This window comes from Erinaceus europaeus, chromosome 2, assembly GCF_950295315.1.
Source record: "Erinaceus europaeus chromosome 2, mEriEur2.1, whole genome shotgun sequence".
Lineage (NCBI taxonomy): Eukaryota > Metazoa > Chordata > Mammalia > Eulipotyphla > Erinaceidae > Erinaceus > Erinaceus europaeus.
Window position 1 is genome coordinate 86,997,791 of NC_080163.1, and position 23,684 is coordinate 87,021,474.

A 23,684-nucleotide genomic window follows, 5' to 3' on the forward strand; every position below is an offset into this window, starting at 1 on the left:
GTGTAGTATGTATTCATATGTGTGTATAAAAGTCAGTAAAAGAGTTTCCCATACATGAAATGAATCCCAGTTGAGTTTTAAATACATTTTATGTGAAGAAAACAAAATACTTATTATAGAAATACCTTCTGGGGGTTAAACTACTTTTAATTTATGAAGTTGATAAAAAATTCTAATGAAAATCCCTGTTTTTTTTAATTAGTGATTTAATAATGATCAACTAGATTGTGGGGTAAGAGGGGTACAGTTCCATACAATCCCCACCACCAGAGTTCCATATCCCCTCCCCTCCATTTTGTCCTTGAACTCAGATCACAGGTTACTCACCGATGGTCTGCACTGGGAAACTGCCTTGTTGCATATGTGAAAAAGTGACAATGGATGTCATTTGTGCATCTCTCTTGGCATTCCTGCACACTTTTTGTAATAGAGGCATTATAGTTGAGACCCTTCATGTCTAGGTTTATGTAAACATTTTTGTTGCAAGCTGAAAATAAAAGTAGCAAATACGATCATCTTCCAGACATAAAGGCATCCCTGGTAGCTCTACCTTAACAGTGCTTACTCTTACCCTTGTAAATCTTTTGCTCACTTATCCTCAGCAGTTCTTTGTTTTTATTTTAATCTGATTATTTTTTCCCCATATCAAAGCAGTAGTTACCAGTGTTCTTCTTGCATTGTAATAATATTCTTGTCTCGGGAGTTAGTTAAGCGCATGTGGCGTAAAGCACAAGGACTGGTATAAGGATACCGGTTAGAGCCCCCGGCTCCCCACCTGCAGGGGAGTCGCTTCACAAGCAGTGAAGCAGGTCTGCAGGTCTCTCTCTCTCCCCCTCTGTCGTCCCCTCCTCTCTGAATTTCTCTCTGTTCTATCCAACAACAAAGACAGATAACAATAATAATAACTACAACAATAAAACAAGGGCAGTAAAAAGGGAATAAATAAATAAATAATATTTAAAAAATAATAATATTCTTGTCTCAGTGATCTGGCCTGGTTTCTTTTGTCTCCTTAAACAATCCAAGATCGGTTTGTTTATTTACCAATTCAAGTACCTATGTCACTACTAAGACATGTTGTATCCACCTTTCTGTTTAATTCCTTGGATTTGAATTAATATTTTTAACAATAACAAATATATATATATTTAATTTTTAACTGGGGAGGAACAAGAAAATATGTGTATGATGGAAACTGATGTAGTGTCATATGAGATAAATTTTAAAGAACTATAGTGAGGCGAGGAGTGGCAAAAAAAATTTATTTAGGAAACTAATTTATATATAGTAAGGTTTAATTTTATATTCATAAAACCATATCTGATGTAACTTTATCATATATCATAATAGTATTTGTTAATTCTAACAAGGCATCTTACCACTTAATTGGTGTGGGCATTGTTTGAAAGAATATCCAGAAATTGTTCCTGACATATTCACTTTTGGCAGCGTTCCTGTAGCACTGTCTTTCAGTATGCAAGTAAACCTGTTTTTTTTTTTTTTTTTTTAAAAAAAGGCATTACTGGATGGAAATGTGTGTTTTAAAATAACGAATCTTAAATGTCAGTACACAGAAAATCAAAGAGAAGGGAACAAACTGCTCTATTTCATGCCAAAACAAATATTTTCTTAGCAGGACTAGGTTTGTTTTTCATTCCAATATCCCGGAATTCAAAAGGTCACATATAGTGTTTTTTTTCCTAGTAGGAAACAGGAGTGGATGAACTATGGCCTTCTGTTCAAATGCAATCAGATCTCTGCCTATTTGTGTATAACCCATTTGTTAAAAATAATAGCTACTATATTTTAAGTAGTTACATTTTAAAATGTAATTATTTATTAATACTTACATAATTTTGCTTGTGGATCTCAAGTACTCTGCCTTGCTATGGAAGAGTATACTGACATCTATTGAACTAGAATAGTAAATTTTATAAGCCCAGGATACTTTGTGAATATATATATATATATATATATATATATATATATATGTATATATATACATATATACATATATATATATATATATGGGAGAATATCACATAAAGAGGTAGACAAGTAAATCAAGCAGAAAATAATTATTTTGAATTTTCTAGCTTAACATGTAAACAAAAGTTGCATGGATGAAATATTCAAAATCTTTAAAAACTATATGGTTACAGAGACAAAACAACCAAATGCAATTTATTAATCTTGGTAACTTTCTGGTTAAAATTATGAATTTGGGGTGGGATGTTAAAGTGGTATAAATGACTTATTATTAATATTTTATCTTCTTACTATCTATTGAAATATATTGCAGTAAAGTGTTGATTTTCCCCTTTTTTTCATTGGGAATTAATGGTTTACAGTAGATACAGTCATTGGTACATGTGTGATAGCTCTAGATTTTCTGCAAAACATTCTTACATGCAGTCTAGGTCTTCCTCCACCATCACGCACCAGGACCTGAAAGTCTGCATACCCCCAGAGTCTTTTACTTTGATGCAGTACATAAACTTAGTTCAAGTTCTGCTTTGTGTTTCCCATTTCTGTTATTTCTCAACTTTTGTCTCTAAGCAAGATCACCCTATATTTATCCTTTTCTTTCCTTTCCTTTTATTTTATTTTTTATCTTTATTATTTTGCCTCCAGGGTTATCGTTGGGGTTCAGTGCCTGCACCACAAATCCTGGATGCCACTGTTTCCCATTTTGTTGCCCTGGTTGTTGTCTTTATTGTTATTGTTGCCATTGATGTTGTTGGATAGGACAGAAAGAAATTGAGAGAGGAGGGAAAACAGTGAGGGGGCAGAGAAAGACACTTGTAGACCTGCTTCACCCCCTGTGAAGCGACTACCCCTGTAGGTGGGGAGACGGGGGCTTGAACCCCGATTCTTACACCAGTCCTTGCACTTAACCTGCTGTGCTACCACTGACCCCTTTATTTATCCTTTTTGTTCTGGTTTGTCTCACTTAACATAATTCCTTCAAGCTCCATCTAAGATAAGGTAAGAAAGTGAATTCATCATTCTTTTAAATATATATATATATATATTTTGAAATTTTAAAGATTATTTTTATTTATTTATTTATTGGATAAAGACAGCCAGAAATTGAGAGGGGAAGGAGTGATATATATATATAGAGAGACAGAGAGAGTCCTGAAGCCCTGCTTCACTGCTTGTGAAGTCATTCCCCTACAGGTGGGAACCAGGGGCTTGAACCTGGGTGTTTGCACACTGTAACATGTGCATTCAACCAGGCATGCTGTCAGGAAATTGTGAGGATGTGGTTGAGCTTGGCAGGGCTTGACTTGAGGGGACATCCATCCTGTCAGTCTCTCTCTCTACTGAGAGGTTGAGCAAGGAGGGATAAAATGCCCCAAGGTTTGCCTCGTCTTATCAGACTCCCTGTCTCACAAAGCACTGTGCATTCCTGATACTATGGCCTGCTCTCTTATTATCAGCATACTCATTATTTTGCCCAAAAGATCCCCACTCATTCCATTTCTTTGATCTATCTTCTTTCTACCCTCAAGACCCTCCCTGTCTGCAGGGTAGTATTAATCCTATCAGTTAAAACCCTTGCAATAGTTGCTAAGAAAGTTCCTACCTTTCCCAGACCCTTTTGCCTTTCTCTACCCTTTTCTAAACCAAGTCAAGCCATTTCCATTTCTGATTTTCCACTTCCGGGTCCAGCTATCAAAAGCCTTGGCTGTCTGATCGATAAAGAATTGAATAGTGTAGCTACCATGAGCTCTGTTCATGAGTCATCTCCCTTGCATTGCTGAGTGAGTAGCAGCCCACGCTAGCTCCCGTTGCCTTCTTTCCAACCCAGAGAGTATGTGCCTGGCAAGAGGCACTCACATGCTAGCCTGGCAGTATGCTACCACCCAATGCCAAAATATTTTTATTTTTATTGGGGAGGGTTAATAGTTCACAGTAAATACAGTTGTTGGTACATATCTAGAATTTCTTAGTTTTTTGCAAAGCACTCTCACCTCCAGCCTAGAATAGAACAAAAGCTACAAATATTTATCTGGAACCAGAAAATATCTAGACTTACCAAAGCAATGTTGAGCAAAAAGAACAGAACTGGAGACATCAAATTCCTTGATCTCAAATTATATAATAGAAGCCTTTCAATAAAAAAAATTACCTGGTACTGGGACAAAAATAGACACACTGACCAGTGGAATAGAATTGAAAGCTCAGAAATAAGCCCCCACACTATGGACATATAATTTTTGACAAGGAAGTTCAAACTATTAAATGGAGAAAGGAGAGTCTCTTCAAAAAAGGATATTGGGAAAAATGGATTGAAATGTGCAAAAGAATGAAACTGAACTGCTACACAAAAGCGAACTCCACATGGATTAAGGACTTGGATATTAAACCAGAAACTATGAAGTAATTAGAGGAAAATACAGAAATCTTTTTATATAAGTATTATAGGCACCTTCAATGTCACAAGTCCAATTGCAAGGAAGACAAAAACAAAAATAAACCAATGGGACTACAAAATTGAAAAGCTTCTACACAGTAAAACAAACCACCACTCAAACAAGGAGATTCCTTACAGAATGGAAGATTTTTACATGTCATACTAAGACAAAAGACTAATAATCAGAATACATAAAAAGCTCACCAAACTCAGCAACAAAAAACAAATGACCCCACCCAAAAGTGGAGAAAGGATATACAGAATATTCACCAAAGAAGTGTGCCAAAAGGCCAACAGACATATGAGAAAATGCTCCAAGTCATTGATTGTCAGAGAAATGCAGATTAAGAAAGCAATGAGATACTATTTCACACTTGTGAGAACATCATGCAACAATAAGAATAGTAAAAACAAATGCTGCAGAGGTTGTTGGTGTAAGGGAACCCTCCTACACTGCTGGTGGGAATATAAATCAGTCCACCCCCTGTGGAGAGCAGTCTGGAGAACTCTCAGAAGGCTAGAAATGAATCGACTCTACAATTTTTCTTCTGGGGACACATACCCTAAAGAGTCCAACAGGGGGCCAGGCAGTAGCGTAGTGGGTTAAGAGCACATGGTGAAAACCACAGGGACTGATTGGTGTAAGGATTCCTGTTTGAGCCCCCTACTCCCCACTTTCAGGGGGGGCCACTTCACAAGTGGTGAAGCAGGTCTGCAGGTGTCTATCTTTCTCTCCCCATCTCTGTTTTCCCCTCTTTCTATTTCTCTCTGTCCTATCCAACAACAATAATAGCAACAACAACAAGGGCAACAAAGGGGAAAAAATGACCTCCAGGAGCAGTGGATTCATAGTGCAGGCACTGAGCCCCAGTGATAGATAACCCTGGAGGCAGAAAAAAAAAAAGGAGTCCAACACACTCATTCAAAAAGATGTCTATCTATGTTCTTAGCAGCACAGTTTATAATAGCCAAAACCTGAAGCAACCCCAGTGTTCAACAACAGATGAGTGACTGAGTAAATTGTGGTATATATATATTCCAATATATATATTGGAATACTACTTAGCTATTAAGAATGATGAATTCACCTTCTTCACCTCATCTTGGATGGAGCTTGAAGGAATCATGTTAAGTGAGATAAGCTAGAAAGAGAAGGATCAATATGAGATGTTCTCACTCATGGATATAATTTGAGCAATAAGAATAGAAAGAGAAAACATAAAAGTGAACTTTGAGTTTGGTGTATTACACCAAAATAAAGGACACTGAGGGGTGAGGGGGTTTTCAGATCCTGATTCATAATGATAGTGGAAAAGTTTGGTGTTTTAGTTGTTTAGGAGGTGGTGCAGTGGATAAAGCATCAGACTCTCAAGCATGAGGTCCTGAGTTCAATCCCCGGCAACCCATGTACCAGAGTGATGTCTGGTTCTTTCTCTCTCTCCTCCTATCTTTATCATTAATAAATAAGATATATTTTTTAAAAAGTTTGATATTTTAAATTATTTTCATTGGTTCAACTTATACACATAAATAAAGGAGAAATGACACAAAGTTTTAAAAGTAACAGAAGAGTTTATGCCTTTCTTTCATCGTGTCTTTATTACTATTTAATTTTTTATAATAAAAGAATTCCACATAAAGAGGAAAATGGTTAGCAGGCATTAAAGTAGAGACTTGAAAGTGTATCATTAACACTGTAACATCAGAAGAATTGGGAAGTTCACACCAAAAGACATGTCCTTTTCTCCCTGCTTAAACATCTTTTTCTTCTGTAATCTTTATTATATTTTTAAAAATATTTTTTTAAGAGAGAGAGAATGGGAGAGAGAAAGAGATTGACTCCAGAGTACCTCTCATCTGTGACACAGAATTAAAAGGGATTAAACCTGAAGGCTTTGGGAACTCAGACATACAAGTCTGTGCTCTAACACTGAGCTATTTTCCTTTTTTCTTCTCTGTAATTTTATAGTTTTGTTAAGGAATAAAATATTTCCCAGTAGTTAGCATTACATTTGAAGTAGAAATTTGGTAGTAGGAAATATTTGTTCCCTACTAATGGGCATTTAATAAGCAATTTTGTTGCCTACTAATAGGCAATAACATAAATTTACTCAAGTAAAGTATATTTTCTCTATGTAACGACTTACCATTTGGTAGGATCTTCAGATGATTCAGTTATAAATGTGAAAAGCAAACACCTAGGGTGAAGGGTGCAGACTACTTGGCAATGCTTCGCACTTGGAGTAAAAGTAGTAGCAATGTCTCCTTCTTGAAAATAGGTATTATTGAACAGCTCAGTCACACAATCTGTGATGTAATACATGACATGCATTATTTTGAATATTAAAAAATAATCTCTTCAGTGGGGGAAATAATGATTTATAATTGTTACTAAATGTATAAGAGATGGGTGACGGGTGGTGGTGCACCAGATTGATCGCACAAGTTACAATACACAATGACCCAGGTTCAATTCCTCAGTTCCCACTTGCAGGAGAAAAGCTTCACAAGTGGTAAAGCAGGGTTGCAGGTGTCTCTCTGTCTCTCTCCCTTTCTACCTCCGCCATCCTCTTAACTTCTGGCTGTCTCTAGCCAATCAATCAATCAATCAATCAATCAATAAAGTGTACTGTTTCTATCCTCTTGTATGATAGATGTCTGCACACCATACCCACCGCCATCTGTCATTTTCCTCCACCATATTGCATTGAGTCCCCAGAATCCTCTCAGCTCCCTTCTGCTTCCCCATGGTAGAGTCCTTGGGTCTGTTTTAATAGGCTGTAACTAGTCTAACTAGTCTCGGTTTCACCTGTATTTTTCTTTCTTGATTTCTTTTTTAAAAAATATTTATTTATTTATTCCCTTTCATTGCCCTTGTTGTTTTATTGTTGTAGTTTTTCTTGTTTCTTAAGTTCCACTTAGGAGTGAGAGCATTCATATTTGTCTTTCTCCTTCTGGCTTATCTCACTTAGCATCATTTTATTGAGTTCTACCCATGAAATAGCAAAAAGAAATTTTATCATTTTTTTATAGATGAACATTATTGCATAACCTTCTTAATAACTCATCTGTTATTAGACATTTGGGTCATTTGGACACATCTCACAAGAGCAAGCAATAAGAAATATGACTGAATTTAGGAATCAAGGCAATTAACATTTTCATGTAAGCTTGCTTAATGGATGGACAGTCTCAGATAAGAAAAACCATAAAATGAGATGTTTGGCTCAATAGAATTGAGTTTACAAATGATTGTTTCGGACACATGGAGTACTTTGTGGGTAACAAAAATATTTCTCATGTTTTCACTGATAAAAGCTGTTCTTTGGGAGTCCAGCAGTAGCACAGTGGATTAAGCGCACGTGGCATAAAGCGCAAAGACTGGCGTAAAGATCCCGGTTCGAGCCCCCAGCTCCCCACCTGTAGAGGAGTCGCTTCACAGGCTTTGAAGCAGGTCTGCAGGTGTCTGTCTTTCTCTCTCCCTCTCAGTCTTCCCCTCCTCTCTCCATTTCTCTCTGTCCTATCTAACAACGACGGCATCAACAACAACAATGAAAAACAACAAGGGCAACAAAAAGGGAATATATATATGTTCTTTAGGATCCCATGCAGATCTAAAATGACCCCTACTTTTCCCTGTTCTTATTGCTTCTCTTTGTCCAAACTCCATTTTTATGTAATACAGACTCCAGAGTGATAATTTTTCTATGACATTCAATGCCCCTGGGTGTAAAAGTATGCTTTGAAACCTTACTATTTATTTTAAATGAATTATTTTAGTAAAAGGAGCTTAGAATTCTCAGAAAAATAGTTAATACAAATGAAAACCATTACTTTTTTTAAAGCAAGAGTAAGTTATATAACATGAAACCTTTATTTCTAGAAAGAAATCTAATTTTGTAGTTTATTAATATTACTTTTTTAAAATGACATGTTTATTTGTGAGAAAGAGTGAGATGTAGAGAGAACCAAGGCACTATTCAAGCTTATGAAATCCTGGGAATCAAACTCAGGACCTCATCCCTGAGAGCTCAACAGTGTATCTACTGTGCCATTTCCTGGCCACTGGGAATTATTATTACTGGTGATTGAGAAAGCCAAAGTCTAATCAAGTTCCAGCAGCCACAACAGTTTCAGTGTTACACATATACTTGACAATAGTAAATTTCTTTTAAGACTTGAGAACTGTAATTTAAGTACCTAGGGCATACACCCCAAGTCTTGTGTTGGAATAATCCAGTTCATAGTTATATAAGCAATAACAGCAGCAATGGAGGGGGCTAGATGCTTTTATCCAAATAAAGTTTTCTGTGAGTACAGTTCTGATTGGTAGACAATTTGACAACTCCTGTGAGGCCTTTGGCTTCCCCCCCCCCCCATGGTTTCAGCAGGGCAGTAGACACACCTGAGCATGATCAAAGAACTAAGTGCACCTGAAACTTGACCTCAACTTCCTGGCTCTGCTTGGGCTTTATCCAGACTCTGAATAGCTTCATGACTTGTTTGTTTCGATTGCTTATCATTATTTAGTTGCTGGGTCTAGTGTTCAAAATATGTCCATTAATTTGGCACTGCTTTAAATTAGTGAAATAGCAATACTATTTTGTAATGATAGCACTGAAGGAATATAATAATCTGGATAACATATTGTCACGAATAAACATGAAATTATTAACTATACAGTTTAACACGTTTAGTGGACTTTACTTTTAAACCTCTCGCTATTGATAGTTGATCATTTTTCACATATATCAGAAAAAAATTTACTATGCATAAGGGATTAGGGTTAGATCAGCTTGTGCAGTACACATATTACCATGGACAAGGACCAAAATTCAGTCCCCTGTTCATAACCTGCAGAAGAAGGGAGCTTTATGAGTGGTGGACTTGTGCAGTAGGTATCCTTCCCTACCAAAAGAAAGAAACATTAAAAAAAAAAAAAGGCTGCCAAGAATCTTCATGCAGGCACCCAGCCCCAGAAATAACCCTACTGGCAAAGGAAAAAAAAAGCAACCAAAAAATAAAATAACTTTACTAGTAACAGTAGTAAAAATTAAATGTTAAATTTAGTATGTATGTTATTTGTAAAGCAATGCTCAAACTTTAAGTAAAGGATAATCATAGGAATTAAAATCCATACAGTGATATGCCCTGAATGCTAAGTAATTTATAAACAAATTTATTGGATATGATGAAGAGTTGAAAATGGTGGTGGGGTGGTGGTGGTGGTGGTGGTGCACTGGATTAAGCACATATAATATGAAGTGCAAGGACCTGAGTTCAAGCCCCAGCTCTGCACCTCCTAGGAAGTTGCCTCAGAAGCGGTGAAGCAGGTCTATCTCCCTACTCTCTCCCTATATGTCTCCCTGTCTGTCTAACTATCTATCTACCTATCTTCCCTTCTCCTCTCAATTTCTCTGTCTTATCCAAAAACTTGAAAAAAAGTACTGCCAGGAGCAGTGGATTCATAGTGGAGCTACCAAGCCCCAGAAATAACCCTAGAGGAAAAAAAAAAAACAGTTGAAAATTAACAATAATAGCTTAATTGCTGAAATGCCCAAACTCCTTTTGAATACAATGCGTATTTTTCAATTCAAAATTGTTAGGGAGTTCATGTGTTGCATAGAGCTGATATTCAACTTTAAAAGTTGAGTAATCAGTGAGGTAAATCAAAACTTCTGATTTTTAATATTGTTCTTAAATGTTCTTTAAATGTGTAAATCTAAAATTTTAGGTTTAGATACAGATATAATTATGATTGTGTGCAGAAATAGATTCCTACTATTATGAATAACCCCTTCATCTCAATTTCCCGTTCTGCTTTGAAAACTCCTAGCACCTTAGATAAAAAAATAAATAAAACTATTTTATTTTTTTCCCTCAATTAGGTGATGTGGAATTCTCCTACGGTATTACAACTGTGATGTGATTTCCCTCTAAATTTGTGACCTCATGGTTTCTAATCTATGTACAGAAACCAAGATATTTTCCAATTCATACTTAACATAAAGCTCTACTTACCACTGGAAACTGAAGCAAATAAAATGAAATGTACCAATTGATATAATAAAGTCATCCTACAAAAAAGAAAGGTGTGTGTTTTTAAAAGATAAAACGTAATTTGTTATTAGCTTACTGGAATCAGGGTTTACAAGATATAGGAAAGAATAGTGTTCATAGGGTTCCTTTCAAAATGCCAAATTTTATTTCCTTCTGATCCTACAACATTTTAAAGGTTATATAGCATGTAGTGTGGTACACAACACTGTCATTCTGAAGAATCCAGACCCAGGAAAAGAGTTATCTCCTTATCTCCTTTACTCTCTCTCTTCCATTGTAAGCCCGCTATTACTCAGTTGTTCATTCTCCACATCCATGGAAAAGATAGTTTTCCATTTTTTTTATATATTCTCTTCCAACTTATTTCTTTTCTTTGAAGGCTCTTTAATTATGTCTAACACAGAACCCTTAAATTTCTTTCTGTTTAGGAAGTTCTACTGCAAACATTTCTAGATTGTCCTGGTCACCTGCATATTCCCCCAAATCAGAGGACTGATAACTCCATGGAGGGTCGGGGGGTGGGAGGTGGTGGTGAGCTACTAGCAAATCAAATCATGACTTCCATTTTTCAATCTTCTTTTGAATGTTTCTTAATTTGTAAAATATTACTGAGTGCAGAGTTAAACTCTTTTATCCTGTAGCTCCACTCAAATTAGTTATGAAAACCTCTAAAATGTTAAATCAGACAAATTTTAAAATCAGTTATTATAGTAAAATGTTTTAAATCCCTGTGGAGACACTTCAAGAAGTAATTTCTTGAGAGAAATAATAATAATTTTTAGAACCATACCTGAAAAAAAAAAACTTGTTTGATCGTGGTCTGCAGTTCTTCCACAGAGCTATGTGCTCACCCATGTGGTCTTCACTTCATAATAAGACTGTTTTTCTTCTTCCAAAATGGTCTTCATTCTCTTTTAAATGAGTCTCTGTAGGTAGGTAATGTTCACTTTAATATTTACTTTCACTGATTTCCAAAGTTATGTAACATTACCTCTGACAGCAAGTCTGTGAAAGACCTTAAAATCTCCACATACCAAAAAGTGTCTTAGTAGTTGCTTGTTTTCTATATACAAAGTAACTTTCCCTCTTTGTTTTGCTGTGTATTCATACAGGTGACAGAGACAGCTGGAAAACTGGAATATGTGTTTCTTAACAATTGAATAATCACATTTAAATTGTATACCCACTAACCAAAGCTGTACTTAAGCACACATTCAAATATCAAATATTAAGCTGCACTTAAGTACACATTAATTCCAGTGTAATTTGGGCCTCACAATTCAAAACTAAGAAAATCCTGATGAATTTACTTTATGCTCTGTACAGCAGAGGAACAAAATGTCATCTGGGACCAGGGAGGGGGGCAGTGAGGGGCAAGTGGGATAGGAGGACTGGGGTAGGTAGGTAGACTGTAAAGGATAGATAGCACATATACTCCCTTTTTTCAGATTTACAGTTTCCCTTCATGTAATGTTACCTCCTCAGAAGTCTATGCAGATTCTGTTGTTTCAAAGGAGTTGAGTTCTCTGTCTCCTACTCTTCCTCCTCTCCTTTTTTCTTATTCTTTTTACCCTAATTGGTAAAATTCCAGGTCTACATTTCTCTTTAAAATACCATGGGAAATACAGGAATTTCATAGTCTTTAGATCTCTGTGCACTGAAACAAATGGAAAGCTAACAAGTCACATGCTTACATTCTGGTAAAAACAAACAAAAAAGATAACTGTGCGGGCGGGTGTCCTCTACTGGTGGGGCTTGTTTCAGCTCATTGAGAGGAAACAAATATTTTTCTAGGTCTCACCTAGTAAAAATTCTGTTAAAAGTCTTTCCATTGACTTTGAATAAAGGTAAGTCTTGTGAAAGGTATAATGATACTTGTCTTCTGCTATCCAGATCTGTTTGTTAATTTGCTGCTCACTTGAGTAAATAGCAACCTCCTGCACTCCAAACCAGCTACTAATCACTAATCACTCTTATTTTCTCTTATTTTTAGAACTAATCACTCTTATTTTCTCTGTGCAACACATTCTTTACTTAAGACATTAAATACTAACCTGCTCTAATAATGTCTATGTGATTCCCTGAAAACTCAAAGGAAATGAACATTAATAAAAATATTTTTATTATATCTAAACACATTTTAGAGAAAGATAATATTCCTGATTATCAGAGAAAAGCAAAATAAGAGCATGGGTCAATAAGGAGAATAATAACTTTAGAAACTATTCTGAAGATGAAGGAAGAAATAGAAAGACAACTTTGTACCTATTCAAGATGCTGTGGGAGTTGGGCAATAGTGCACCCAGTTAAGTTCACATAATAAATACCAAGTGTAAGGACTAGGGTTTGAGCCCCACCTCCCAACCTGCAAAAGGGATGCTTCACAACTGGTAAAGCAGGTCTGCAGGTATCTTTCTCTCCCACTTTCTATCTCCCCCTCCTCTCTTAATTTCTCTGTCCTATCTAATAAAAATTAGAAGAAGAAATAAAGTTGTTGCTGAGATTATAGGTACCAGAGGAAATAGTGTGCTTTGTTCAAAGGCAATGTAATAAGTGGGATTATCCAAATTTAAAAAATGTCTCCAGTTTACTTTGAGCATGTTAGTATTCTGAAGCAAAAATAGACTAATCTCAATTCATGTCTATCACAATAATAATGGTGGTTTCTGAAGGTGTGGAGTACCCAGCCTTTAGTGATCAAATGACTACATAGAAATATTAACCAAGATTAGGGGAATTAGGCAATTCTTACAAAATCTATAGAAAGGGAAAAGTAAGGGGTAGAGAAAGATTGAAGGAAACAGTTAAGAGAAAAGTAAGTACAGGTATATTTGAAGCTTAGCCTCATATAAAATAACTGCAGAAAAGTAGGGGGAAAGAGAGAAGCCAGAATTTTGTTCCATAAAGTAAATAGAAATTTGAGCTTGGAAAAAGTCTTTATAAAAAATGCTAAGGAACTACTGTGACATTCTACCTGGAAGACAGTCATAACGATATTTTTTTTTGATCTATTAGAGAAGTTTTATTATCTTTCTTTGCATGAAGTTTTTAGTTGCTTTCTTGAGTTTCCCATTTAAAAATAAGCACATTCCATCTACTCAGAAAACACATATTTATGAGGCACTGTTTTTTTATATATATAAAGCTCACACATGGAATGTTGAAGTTATGCCAGGAAAGGTTTCACAGAAAATTGATATGTGAAATTATATAAGATCTTTACACCTCTGCATTGTTTACTCCATGAAACTCCATCTCTATCCTAAAGTCCTAATAAAAAGACTATAATTACAATAGTTCAATCTTATTGAGAGGAAAAGAAAGACTAATAAGAATACTTCACTAGAAAATCAAGTATTTTCCTAAGTTCGGTTTAGCTAGTTAAAAAATCTCTAGGCCTTTGAAACAATATAAAGATTCCAAAATATTTTTGTCTATTCAAAGAAAGGTGGGATTAGCATTAAATACATAAAAACTATGAGATTAAATGGCCTTCACTTTAAAATGAGAAACACTGTTCCCAAAACATTTTAAGTTAATGCCTTATTGTTTAGAATTCCCATGTCAACAACTTTTATCTTAAAGATAGAGCTGTTTTTCCCACTGAGATTAAATATTTTTAAGCCTTGTGTAAATGGTGTAAATGCTGGAGAAAATCTTAGGAAAAAGCAATAATTTACTCTATAAAGATCTTTTAAAAAAAAAAGTAACACATCACCTTCTCAATTATAGACATTTTCTCTTGGAGCTTCTTGTCTTTCTCATCAAGACTTACCTTGAAAAAAAGACCACAATCTCCCTGGTCCCAGAGCCTCTTTCTCTCTTAGTAGCCATGAAATATTCACTTTTAATTGTTACATTTTTTTACAGCTTTAAATTTTTTAAAATTTATTTATTTATTATTGTATAGAGACAGAAAGAAATTGAGAGTGGAGGGAAGATAGAGAGGGAGAGAGAAAAGACAGAGAGACACCTGCAGCTCTGCTTTACCATTTATGAAGCTTCCCCCCTGCAGGTAGGGACCAGGTTCTTGAACCCAGGTCCTTGCATACTGTAATGTATGTACTTAACCAGGTGTTCCACCACCTGGATTCACTTTTTTTTTAAGAATAAAGAAATATTTATCAGGCTATCCTAACAAAAATGAATCAATATCAAAATATAACATTGTATAAAAGGAAAACGAATATAAACTGGGATCACAATAAAAATGCACAAACACTTGATTATAGAAATTACAAAAGTTAAGCATCTTGAATGTTTTCTAAATATCCACATTACTATTAAAATCCCTTTTTAGATTATTAAATGCATTCATTATCTATTCTTAAATGCCTTGTGACATCTTATCAGTAATTTCTATCTGTTTTTCTGTCAGGCATCCTGTTTTATATTGGACTTTAATTTTCGCAGACAATATATCACTATAAACAATAGAACCCAGAACAAATCTTTCAACCTCTTTTTCCCATAGTACCAGTGGTTCCAACAAAAACAATTAGCTTCTTCAGATGAAAACAAGAGGCTCATACCATGTAAGTCAAATGAGTTCCAGGTGTTGATTATGTTTCAGTAATGAATCCTTCTCTAATAGAATTAACTTTTACGAAAAGCTATTGTATGGAAAATTGTGCCATAGAGTAGTCTTTGTTAAAAGTCATTAAAGTTCTAGTTCTGAACTAAGTTCAGGGTTTGTCAACTCTGGCATTACAGGTGTCTCCCAATTTTGAAAAGTTATCTTTAAACCACTTTACTTTTCATGAAAGACTCAACATTAATACTTGTTTTGCTCACAGAAATAAACCCAGTACAACAAAACATGAAACCAGCATTCAGCATTTATTTTGCAGCAGCCATTCTGAGGCAGTACATCCAAGCAGAAAACACGACCCATCCAATCTTCCTTCCCACAGACTGCTCTATATCATAACAGATTCTTCTTCTTCTCCTCCTCCTTCTTTTTAATATTTGTTTATTCCCTTTTGTTGCCATTGTTGTTTTATTGTTGTAGTTATTATTGTTGTCGTTGTTGTTGGATAAGACAGAGAGAAATGGAGAGAGGAGGGGAAGACAGAGACGGGGAGAGAAAGATAGACACCTGCAGACCTGCTTCACTGCTTGTGTCTCCCCTGCAGGTGGGGAGCCAGGGGCTTGAACCGGGATCCTTAAGCTGGTCCTTGCGCTTTGTGCCATGTGCGCTTAACCCGCTGTGCTACTGCCTGACTCCTGATAACAGAATTTTCTTTTTTTTCTTTTTTATTTAAGAAAGGATTAATTAACAAAAACATAGGGTAGGAGGGGTACAATTCTACACAATTCCCACCACCCAATCTCCATATATCCCACCCCCTCCCCTGATAGCTTTCCCATTCTCTATCCCTCTGGGAGCATGGACCCAGGGTCATTGTGGGTTGCAGAAGGTAGAAGGTCTGGCTTCTGTAATTTCTTCCCCGCTGAACATGGGCGTTGATGGGTCGGTCCATACTCCCAGTCTGCCTCTCTCTTTCCCTAGTAGGGTGGGTCTCTGGGGAAGCGGAGCTCCAGGACACATTGGTGGGGTCTTCAATCCAGGGAAGCCTGGCCGGCATCCTGATGACATCTGGAACCTGGTGACTGAAAAGAGAGTTAACATACGAAGCCAAACAAGTTGTTGAGCAATCATGGACCCAAAGCTTGGAATAGTGGAGAGGAAGTGTTAGGGAGGTACCCACTGCAAACTCTAGTGTACTTCTGCTTTCAGGTATATATTTTGCAGTAGTTTACGGATACGTGTGAACATATGCTCTCTCTCACAGAAACTGGTGTATATCTAGGTTTTGGGACTTTGTTAGAAAGTGAACTACCTGAGATGAAATTAGAGTATACTATGAAAGGAAAGGTCTCATCCGAGTAATGAAGTTGAAGGGTTGTCATTCCACACGTGAAGTCTCTGGACACAGTCTGAAGTGAAGCATGTTTAGGTGGCAATTGTTGTGTTGGTTAGGTTGTGATCGGCAGATGCAATATTATTTGATATGGATTGGGAGAGGCATATGGGCAAGTGGGCCCTGTCCAATGGTTCCAGGACTGGGGGAAGTAGAGGCTCTATAGTGGAGATGTGAGGTTCCTGCTGTCTTAGGGTTCAAAAAGACAATGGATAGTTAATGTTATCATCACATTATTTGGTAATTGGGTTAACTTTGAAAAGTCCTTTTGTTAGGGTTTGCTGTACAGTACCCAGTATCTTGTATATAGCTGTGCTATTGGTTGCTTCTGATCTACTTGGTCTAGGCTTTTGAGAGTCTGCATATCAATTACACAGCCTATATATTGAAAAGATTCAGTTTGTGTTTTGAAAAACTTTGAGACATACAATTAATTTTCCCCCTTGTATTAATTAACTAGTGATTTATATGACTACATTTTACTAGGAGTGTACATAAACACCATTCCCACCACCAAAAGACTGTGACCCATCCCTCCTACCCACTCCTACCCCCCACTGTCCCAGGAAGCTGCATGTCTACCCCTCACCACAGGGTTTTTACTTTGGTGCCCTACTTACAATTTGGTCAGGTCCTGCTTTTAGTTTCCCTTTCTTCAACTTCTTCCTCAACTTCCTCAACTTCTGTTGATGAGTGGGATCATCCCATACTCATCTTTATCTTTCTGACTTAGCTCACTTAACATAATTCCTTCTAGCTCCGTCCAAGATGGGTCAGAGAAGGTGGGTTCATTGTTCTTGATAGCTGCATAGTGTTCCATTGTGTATATATACCACAGCTTTCTCAGCCACTCATCTGTTGTTGGACACCTGGGTTGCTTCAGGTTTTAGCTATTATGAATTGTGCTGCTATGAACATAGAAGTACACACCTCTTTTTGGTTGGGTGTTATGGAGTCCTTGGGGTATAACCCCAGGAGAGGAATTACTGGATGGATCATATGGAAGGTCCATGTGAAGGCCTTGTGAGAGTTTTCCAGACTGCTCTCCACAGAGGCTGTACCAATTTACATTCCCACCAGCAATGTAAAAGGGTTCCTCTGTCCCCACAACCTCTCCAACATTTGTTGCTGCTGACCTTTTTGATGTATACCATTCTTACAGGAGTGAGGAGGTATCTTAGTGTTGTCTTAATTTGCATTTCTCTGACAATCAGTGACCTAGAGCAGCTTTTCATATGTTTGTTAACCTTTTGGATCTCCTCTGTAGTGAATGTTTTGTTCATATCCTCTGCCCATTTTTGGATAGGGTCATTTGCTTTTTTGGTGCTAAGTTTGCTGAGCTCTTTATATATTTTGGTGATTAGTTTCTTGTCTGATGTATGGCATGTGAAGATCTTCTCCCATTCTGTGAGGGGTCTCTCTGTTTGTTTAATAGTTTCTTTGGCTGTGCAGAAGCTTTTCAATTTGATGTAGTCCCATTGGTTTGTTTCTGCTTTAGTCTTCCTTGCAATTGGGTTTGATTCATCAAAGATGTCCTTGAGGTGTAGGTGGGAAACTGTTTTAGCAATGTTTTACTCTAAGTATTTGATTGTTTCTGGTCTGACATCTACGTCTTTGATCCATTTGGAGTTGATTTTTGTTTCTGGTGAGATAAAGTGGTTCAATTTCATTCTTCTGCATGTTACAACCCAGTTTTCCCAGCACCATTTATTGAAGAGAGCCTCCTTTTTCCATTTAATCCTTTGGGCCCCCTTATCAAAGATTAGATGTCCATAGGTGTGGGGATAATAGAATTTTCTATATGTTGATGTCACTGGTATGATTTGGGAGGTTATGTTTGGAATCTGTGCATATGCCCCAATTTCCTCATAAATTAATGGTGGTTGTTTCATCACTTTAGCTTATGAAAAGCTTCATAGGAACTCTCTGTTTTCAGGTAGTGGGAAAACTATATTATACTTGGGCCAGATTTGTTGTGGGGGCTATCTTAATGCGTTTTAGGATGTTTAGTAGCATCCCTGGTTTCTACCCTACTAGATGTTGGTAGCGTCCATTCCTCAAATGTGATCACTAATGTCTCTAGATATTGGCAAATGACATTAGTGGAGGTGGCAGGTAAATAACAACAGATTAAATAATAATGAGAATAAAAATAGTGACTAAATATACTCCTGTCATGTGTTATACTTTTTATAGCATGAGTACATAGGACATGGCCTGGATAATATAATATAGGCTATGACTGTCTAGCTTAGTTCTGACTCTGACCATGCCAGCTGGTAATCTTTGGTTAATTTCATTATATCTTCCAGCCTTCATTGCTTTAAGTTTAGAATAAAGGTTCATTTGACATTTACTAAATGCTTATGTATATGCTTAAATGTAAATGAAATGAAACCTTTAAAGTTGTTTTGATAACTCCATTAGAAAATGAAACAAGGACCTGAACAGAAACTTTAACAACAGAGTGGTCTGGGAGGTGGTGCAGTGGATAAAGTGTTGGACTCTCAAGCATAAGGTCTTGAGTTTGGTCCCTGGTAGCACATGTACTGGAGTCATATCTGTTTCTTTCTCTCTCTCCTCCTATCCTTTTCATAAATAAATGTTAAAACAAAAAACAAAACTTTAACAAGAGATTCAGAGAGCCAACAAACACATGAAAAAGTACTCAAATTCACAGATTATCAGGGAAATTAAAATAAAAACAGCAATATATTAGAAAGGACAGTAACAACAAATGTTGGAGAGCATGTGGGGAAAAGAGGACATTTCTGCACTGCTGGTGGGAGTGTAAATTGGTCCAACCTTTGTAGAGCACAGTCTGGAGATTTCTCAGAACACTGGAAATAGAACTAGTCTATATGCCAGGAATGTTTCTCCTGGGAACTTACCAAAAGTAAACAAAAACACCCATCAGAAGAAATCTGTGTGGGGGGGTCTGGTGGTAGCGCAGCAGATTAAGTGCACATGGTGTGAAGCGCAAGGACCTAGTTTGAGCCCCTGGCTCCCTCCCCTAGGGGGGTTGCTTCACAGATGGTGAAGCAGGTCTGCAGGTGTCTATCTTTCTCTCCCACCCTCTGTCTCCCCCTCGTCTCTCCATTTCTCTTTGTCCTATCAACAACAATGAGATGAATAACAACAATAATAATAACCACAACAGTGATTAAAAAAAACAGGGCAACAAAAAGGAACAAATAGCCTCCAGGAACAGTAGATTCAGGGTGCAGGCACCAAGCCCCAACAATAATCCTGGAGGCAAAAAAAAAAAAAAAGAGAAAGAAATCTATGTATACCTATGTTCATAGTAACACAGTTTGTAATAGTCAAAACTTGGAAACAACCCAGAGAGCCAACAATAGACCAGTGGCTAAAAAAAATTGATATATATATATGAATATTACCTAGCTGTTGAAAATGGTAAGGTCTTCTCCTTTGCATCATATTGCATGGAACTTGAAAACATCATGTTAAGTGAGATAACCCAAAAAGAGGTGGATAGATACAAAGTGATCTAGTAAGTGGTACTTAATAAATAGGGACAAAGACGTAGAATACTAAGTAAAACTTGGACAGGGTGTGGTATATTGCATCAAAGAAAAGGACTCTGGGGAAGAAAGGGGAGGCAGGGTCTGAAGAGAATTGGGGGTCTTGATGCATGAGTATGTACAATTCCCTCTCCTGGGTGGCATTGACAAGTCTGACTCCTGGTGATGATAAAAGGATAACCAAAGTAGGAAGCCAAAAGGACAAGAGGCACTGCTATTCTTCCATGTTCAGATAAGTCACTTGTGTGTGTGAATGTTAAATATTACCCTTTCTCTTGACACAGCAAAATTGATACTTACTGGCTCTTTGCTAGGGGGTAGAGCAGACAGTCGTGGGTTTTAATGACCCTGCAGGTTAGACAGAGGAAATGTTGTCTCTGAGATACATTAGCTACAATGAGTCCCAGGGGAAGTGGTGAGATTGGAATGATCTGAGCCGAGACACTGGTAGAATCTGGACTCAATTATTTTTTTATTCTGTTTGAAAAATCAGAAGAAAACACTTCTTAGTTGCATTTCTTTGGCATTTTCTTTCATCACAAAAAAATTCATGGAGATTGTTAGCATTATTTCTGAATGATAAAAGCATATGCAAGATAGTGATCTCAGCAACTTTAAAATAATGTGTGCATTATTTTCATTCTGATGACCAGGATGCGAGGTAAATATCAGCTTTCACATGAGATCAGGACCTCAGGGTTCACTGTGTGAATTGAATTGCAGTTGTACAACATATGCTACAAGCTGAACTTTCCCCCGGCTTTATAAACTTTATTCATGCTGGTAGGTTCGTCAAAGATTTTCCTTCACTGTCCTGTGTTTTCTCTAAAATCCAGTCCACATATTCAGCAACTTTGGTGTAGACACCTGGTTGTTTCTTTCGGCCACAGCCTTCACCCCAGCTGGTGATACCGACCAAATTCCACATTCTATTATGCTTACAAACCAAGGGGCCACCTGAGTCTCCCTGTATCACATATAGTGAAGAAAATAAAGTGATAGTTATGACAGATGTGCCGTTAAAATTCAGCAGTTCATACTACACCAGAAAGATGCAGTTTCTTAAAATTCTACTCTCTCATGTACCTCATTAGTTGTGGGAGTGAAAACGGCTTAATTTAATACTTTTCTGCTTACCCCAACAAAGAACTTTTGACATCATAATTTTAATGCTAAGTAAATCTAGGGTTGGCATGTTCTATGTTTTAAATTTCTTCATTTAATTAATTTTATTTATTTATTTATTTATTTGGACAGAGAGAAGAGGAGATAGGAAGAAAGAGAGACACCTGTAACACTGCTTCACTGCTTGTGAAGATTCCCCACTTGAGGTAGGGACTAGGGGCTTGGACCCAGATCCTGTTGCCAAGTGTACCAGGTTGGTATGTCTTATTAGAAGTATTATTTGTCAGACTGTTGTCCTTTAAGTGCATTACCCCATACATAGATCATGAATTATATGTAGTAGATGTAGATTTTATGTAGATATGCAGTTTATAAAGGGTTATTTATGAAATTATCAAATAAATTGACTCTTAATATGTCAAACTACAATGATATGCTGCTATAATATGTATTTGGAAATACATTTATGCCAGTAGTCTATTTTCTCTTAACTTAATGCATTACCTTACAAGCATCTTTACCCCCTTCTTTATAGCCAGCGCAGATCATCTGTTTGGTTATTTCATAGTCTCTGTAGCTTTTCTGGCATTCATCATTTGCTACCAAGGGAATATTTGTCTTTTGTAGGGTGTTTTGAATTTCACCTACAAAGTAACCACTATTTAACCACAGAAAGACAAAAAGCAATACATATAGAAATAAAGCTAAAATCTTAAAGCAAATGGTTTTTTTTATCAAGGCCATTTCTTTAGATAAAAATGGGGAAGATGAGAAGTTAGAATTATACACACCATATATATACATACATATACATATTTATACATACACACATACATATCTCTCTCTATGTATATATATATATATGTAGAGAGAGAGACAGACAGACAGGCAGACAGACAGAAAGAGACAGAGAGAAGGAGCAAAACAGCACAAGAGCTTTTATTTTGACCTTTGATGCAATGTTGAAAGAAGCCCAGGGGCAGGGGTAGATAGCACAATGGTTATGCAAAGTGACTCTCATGCTTGAGGCTAGCTCCAAAGTCTTAGGTTCAATCCCCTGCACCACCATAAACCAGAGCTAAACAGTGCTCTGGTAAAAAAATAAAAAATAAATTAAAAAAGCCCAGAACCCAGAGACAGAATAGTGGCAACTTCCATATTGTCAGCCACCCTCTCATTTTAACACAAGTCTCAGAAATTCTCTTATATCACCTGCAGTCTGAAATCCTAGGATTTCAGTATTTGTTTTACATATTCAAGATGAGAACTTTTAAAACATAATTTTGGGGGGAAAATAATCTGTCGACAGAGGAGTATTTTGTTCTTTGAGCAAATGCCAGTGACTATTTACCATGAAAAAGTGTACATATAAAGTAACTTAATTTCCACCAGTGTTTAGGTTCCCCTTGGAAATATGTCAGGAGCTTTCTTCATGTAGTTAATTAAAATTTTTTTTTTCATACTGCCAGGGTTATTACTGGGTTTCAGTGTTTGCATGACAAATTCATTACTCCTGGTAGCCTTTTTTTTTATTATTATTATTTGATAGAGAGAAATAGGAAAAGGGGAGAGAGAGAAGAAGGGACACTTGCAGTACTGCTTCAAGCCTGCCATAAGGAGAGATTCTATGTTTGTTTATACATCTGGTCATTAATATGAAGGGAGATAAATGGTATTAGGACACAATAATGTTTTTAAAGCAAAAGACAGAATAAACTTAAACACCTTTGTTGCCCTTATGGGGGGTCCATACTTGATTTGAAGTGAAACAAAAGATCTTTATTTTGAAGTAAAATGCTTAAGGGGCAGCAAAATAGCTCATGTGGGAGAATGTCTGCTTTGTCTTGCACACAGTCTGGTCCTTATCACATTGAAAAAAGCTTTGGTCATGTGTTGTCTTTCTCTCTCTCCCTCTGTTTCTCTCTGTCTCACTATCTAAAAATGTCAGCCCAGAGCAGTGATGCCTGGTGATGACAAGAAGAGCAACAAAAATCTAAGATGCTTAAAAGGTTTACCTTACAAAAATTTCTAGTTCCTAGCTTAAAAAATCACTAAATAAGTATTTAGGAATAAATAGATGGGGGGAAACATATGTTCAGATGTAATTTTACAGCCTGGGAAGACAATAAAATGGTTATGCAAAAGATTTTCATGCCTGAGGCTGTGAAGTCCCAGGTTCAGTCTCTACCATTGCCTTAAGCCAGAGCAGTGCTCTGAACTCTCACACTCTGTCTCTTGTCTCTATCTCTTTTTCTCTGCATTTCTCTTTCATAAATACATACATAAATAAATGAATAGATAAAATTATTTTGAAAAAATAGGTGTAATTTTACACATATAGCAATTAAGCTAGTGCACCTCACATACTTAAACTTCAAGACTTGCCTTAGGAACAATATTTGAAACGTTATGCCATACCTTTTTCCTTTGTGAAGCCCCATCCAGTTACCCAACAGTTGGTATACATTGTATTTGTACCACCTTTGGGAGGTAGACATATTGGTTTTTGGAATTCTGAAAGACAGTTTTTCAGTGAGAGTTTGGTTAAGAAGTTACAGATGTTGACTTTAAAATATACATACTTTCCTTTCCCCATATTCTCTTCTT

At 36.6% G+C, this 23,684-nt stretch overlaps 2 protein-coding genes across 7 annotated transcripts in view; both read right to left on the reverse strand.

Moving 5' to 3' along the window:
* The window catches only part of LOC103108726 (coagulation factor XI), a 39,992-nt gene extending 27,879 nt beyond the window's left edge, over window positions 1-12,113 (reverse strand). For 3 of the 6 annotated variants that reach the window (XM_016185820.2, XM_060183680.1, XM_007517695.3), the window contains exons 1-6: window positions 11,961-12,108; window positions 11,274-11,409; window positions 10,445-10,500; window positions 6,571-6,730; window positions 1,380-1,486; window positions 328-487 (exon numbers count right to left, since the gene is read on the reverse strand). In XM_016185820.2, coding sequence (XP_016041306.1) covers window positions 328-487; window positions 1,380-1,486; window positions 6,571-6,730; window positions 10,445-10,500; window positions 11,274-11,338 — 548 coding nt within the window. In that variant the 5' untranslated portion in view covers window positions 11,339-11,409; window positions 11,961-12,108. Of the gene's footprint in view, window positions 1-323; window positions 488-1,379; window positions 1,487-5,511; window positions 5,566-6,570; window positions 6,731-10,444; window positions 10,501-11,273; window positions 11,446-11,960 lie in introns of those variants that run through there. The other 3 variants (XM_060183684.1, XM_060183657.1, XM_060183675.1) reach the window with 3 other exon arrangements.
* Window positions 12,114-20,400: 8,287 nt separating this feature from the next.
* On the reverse strand, window positions 20,401-23,585 carry LOC103108725 (plasma kallikrein). Its single transcript, XM_060186422.1, has 3 exons — window positions 23,496-23,585; window positions 21,582-21,721; window positions 20,401-20,919 (listed from the first exon to the last, which is right to left on the reverse strand). Exons 1-3 carry the CDS (start codon window positions 23,542-23,544, stop codon window positions 20,728-20,730), a joined length of 381 nt encoding a protein of 126 aa, XP_060042405.1. The 5' UTR covers window positions 23,545-23,585; the 3' UTR covers window positions 20,401-20,727.
* Between the last annotated feature and the right edge of the window lie 99 nt (window positions 23,586-23,684).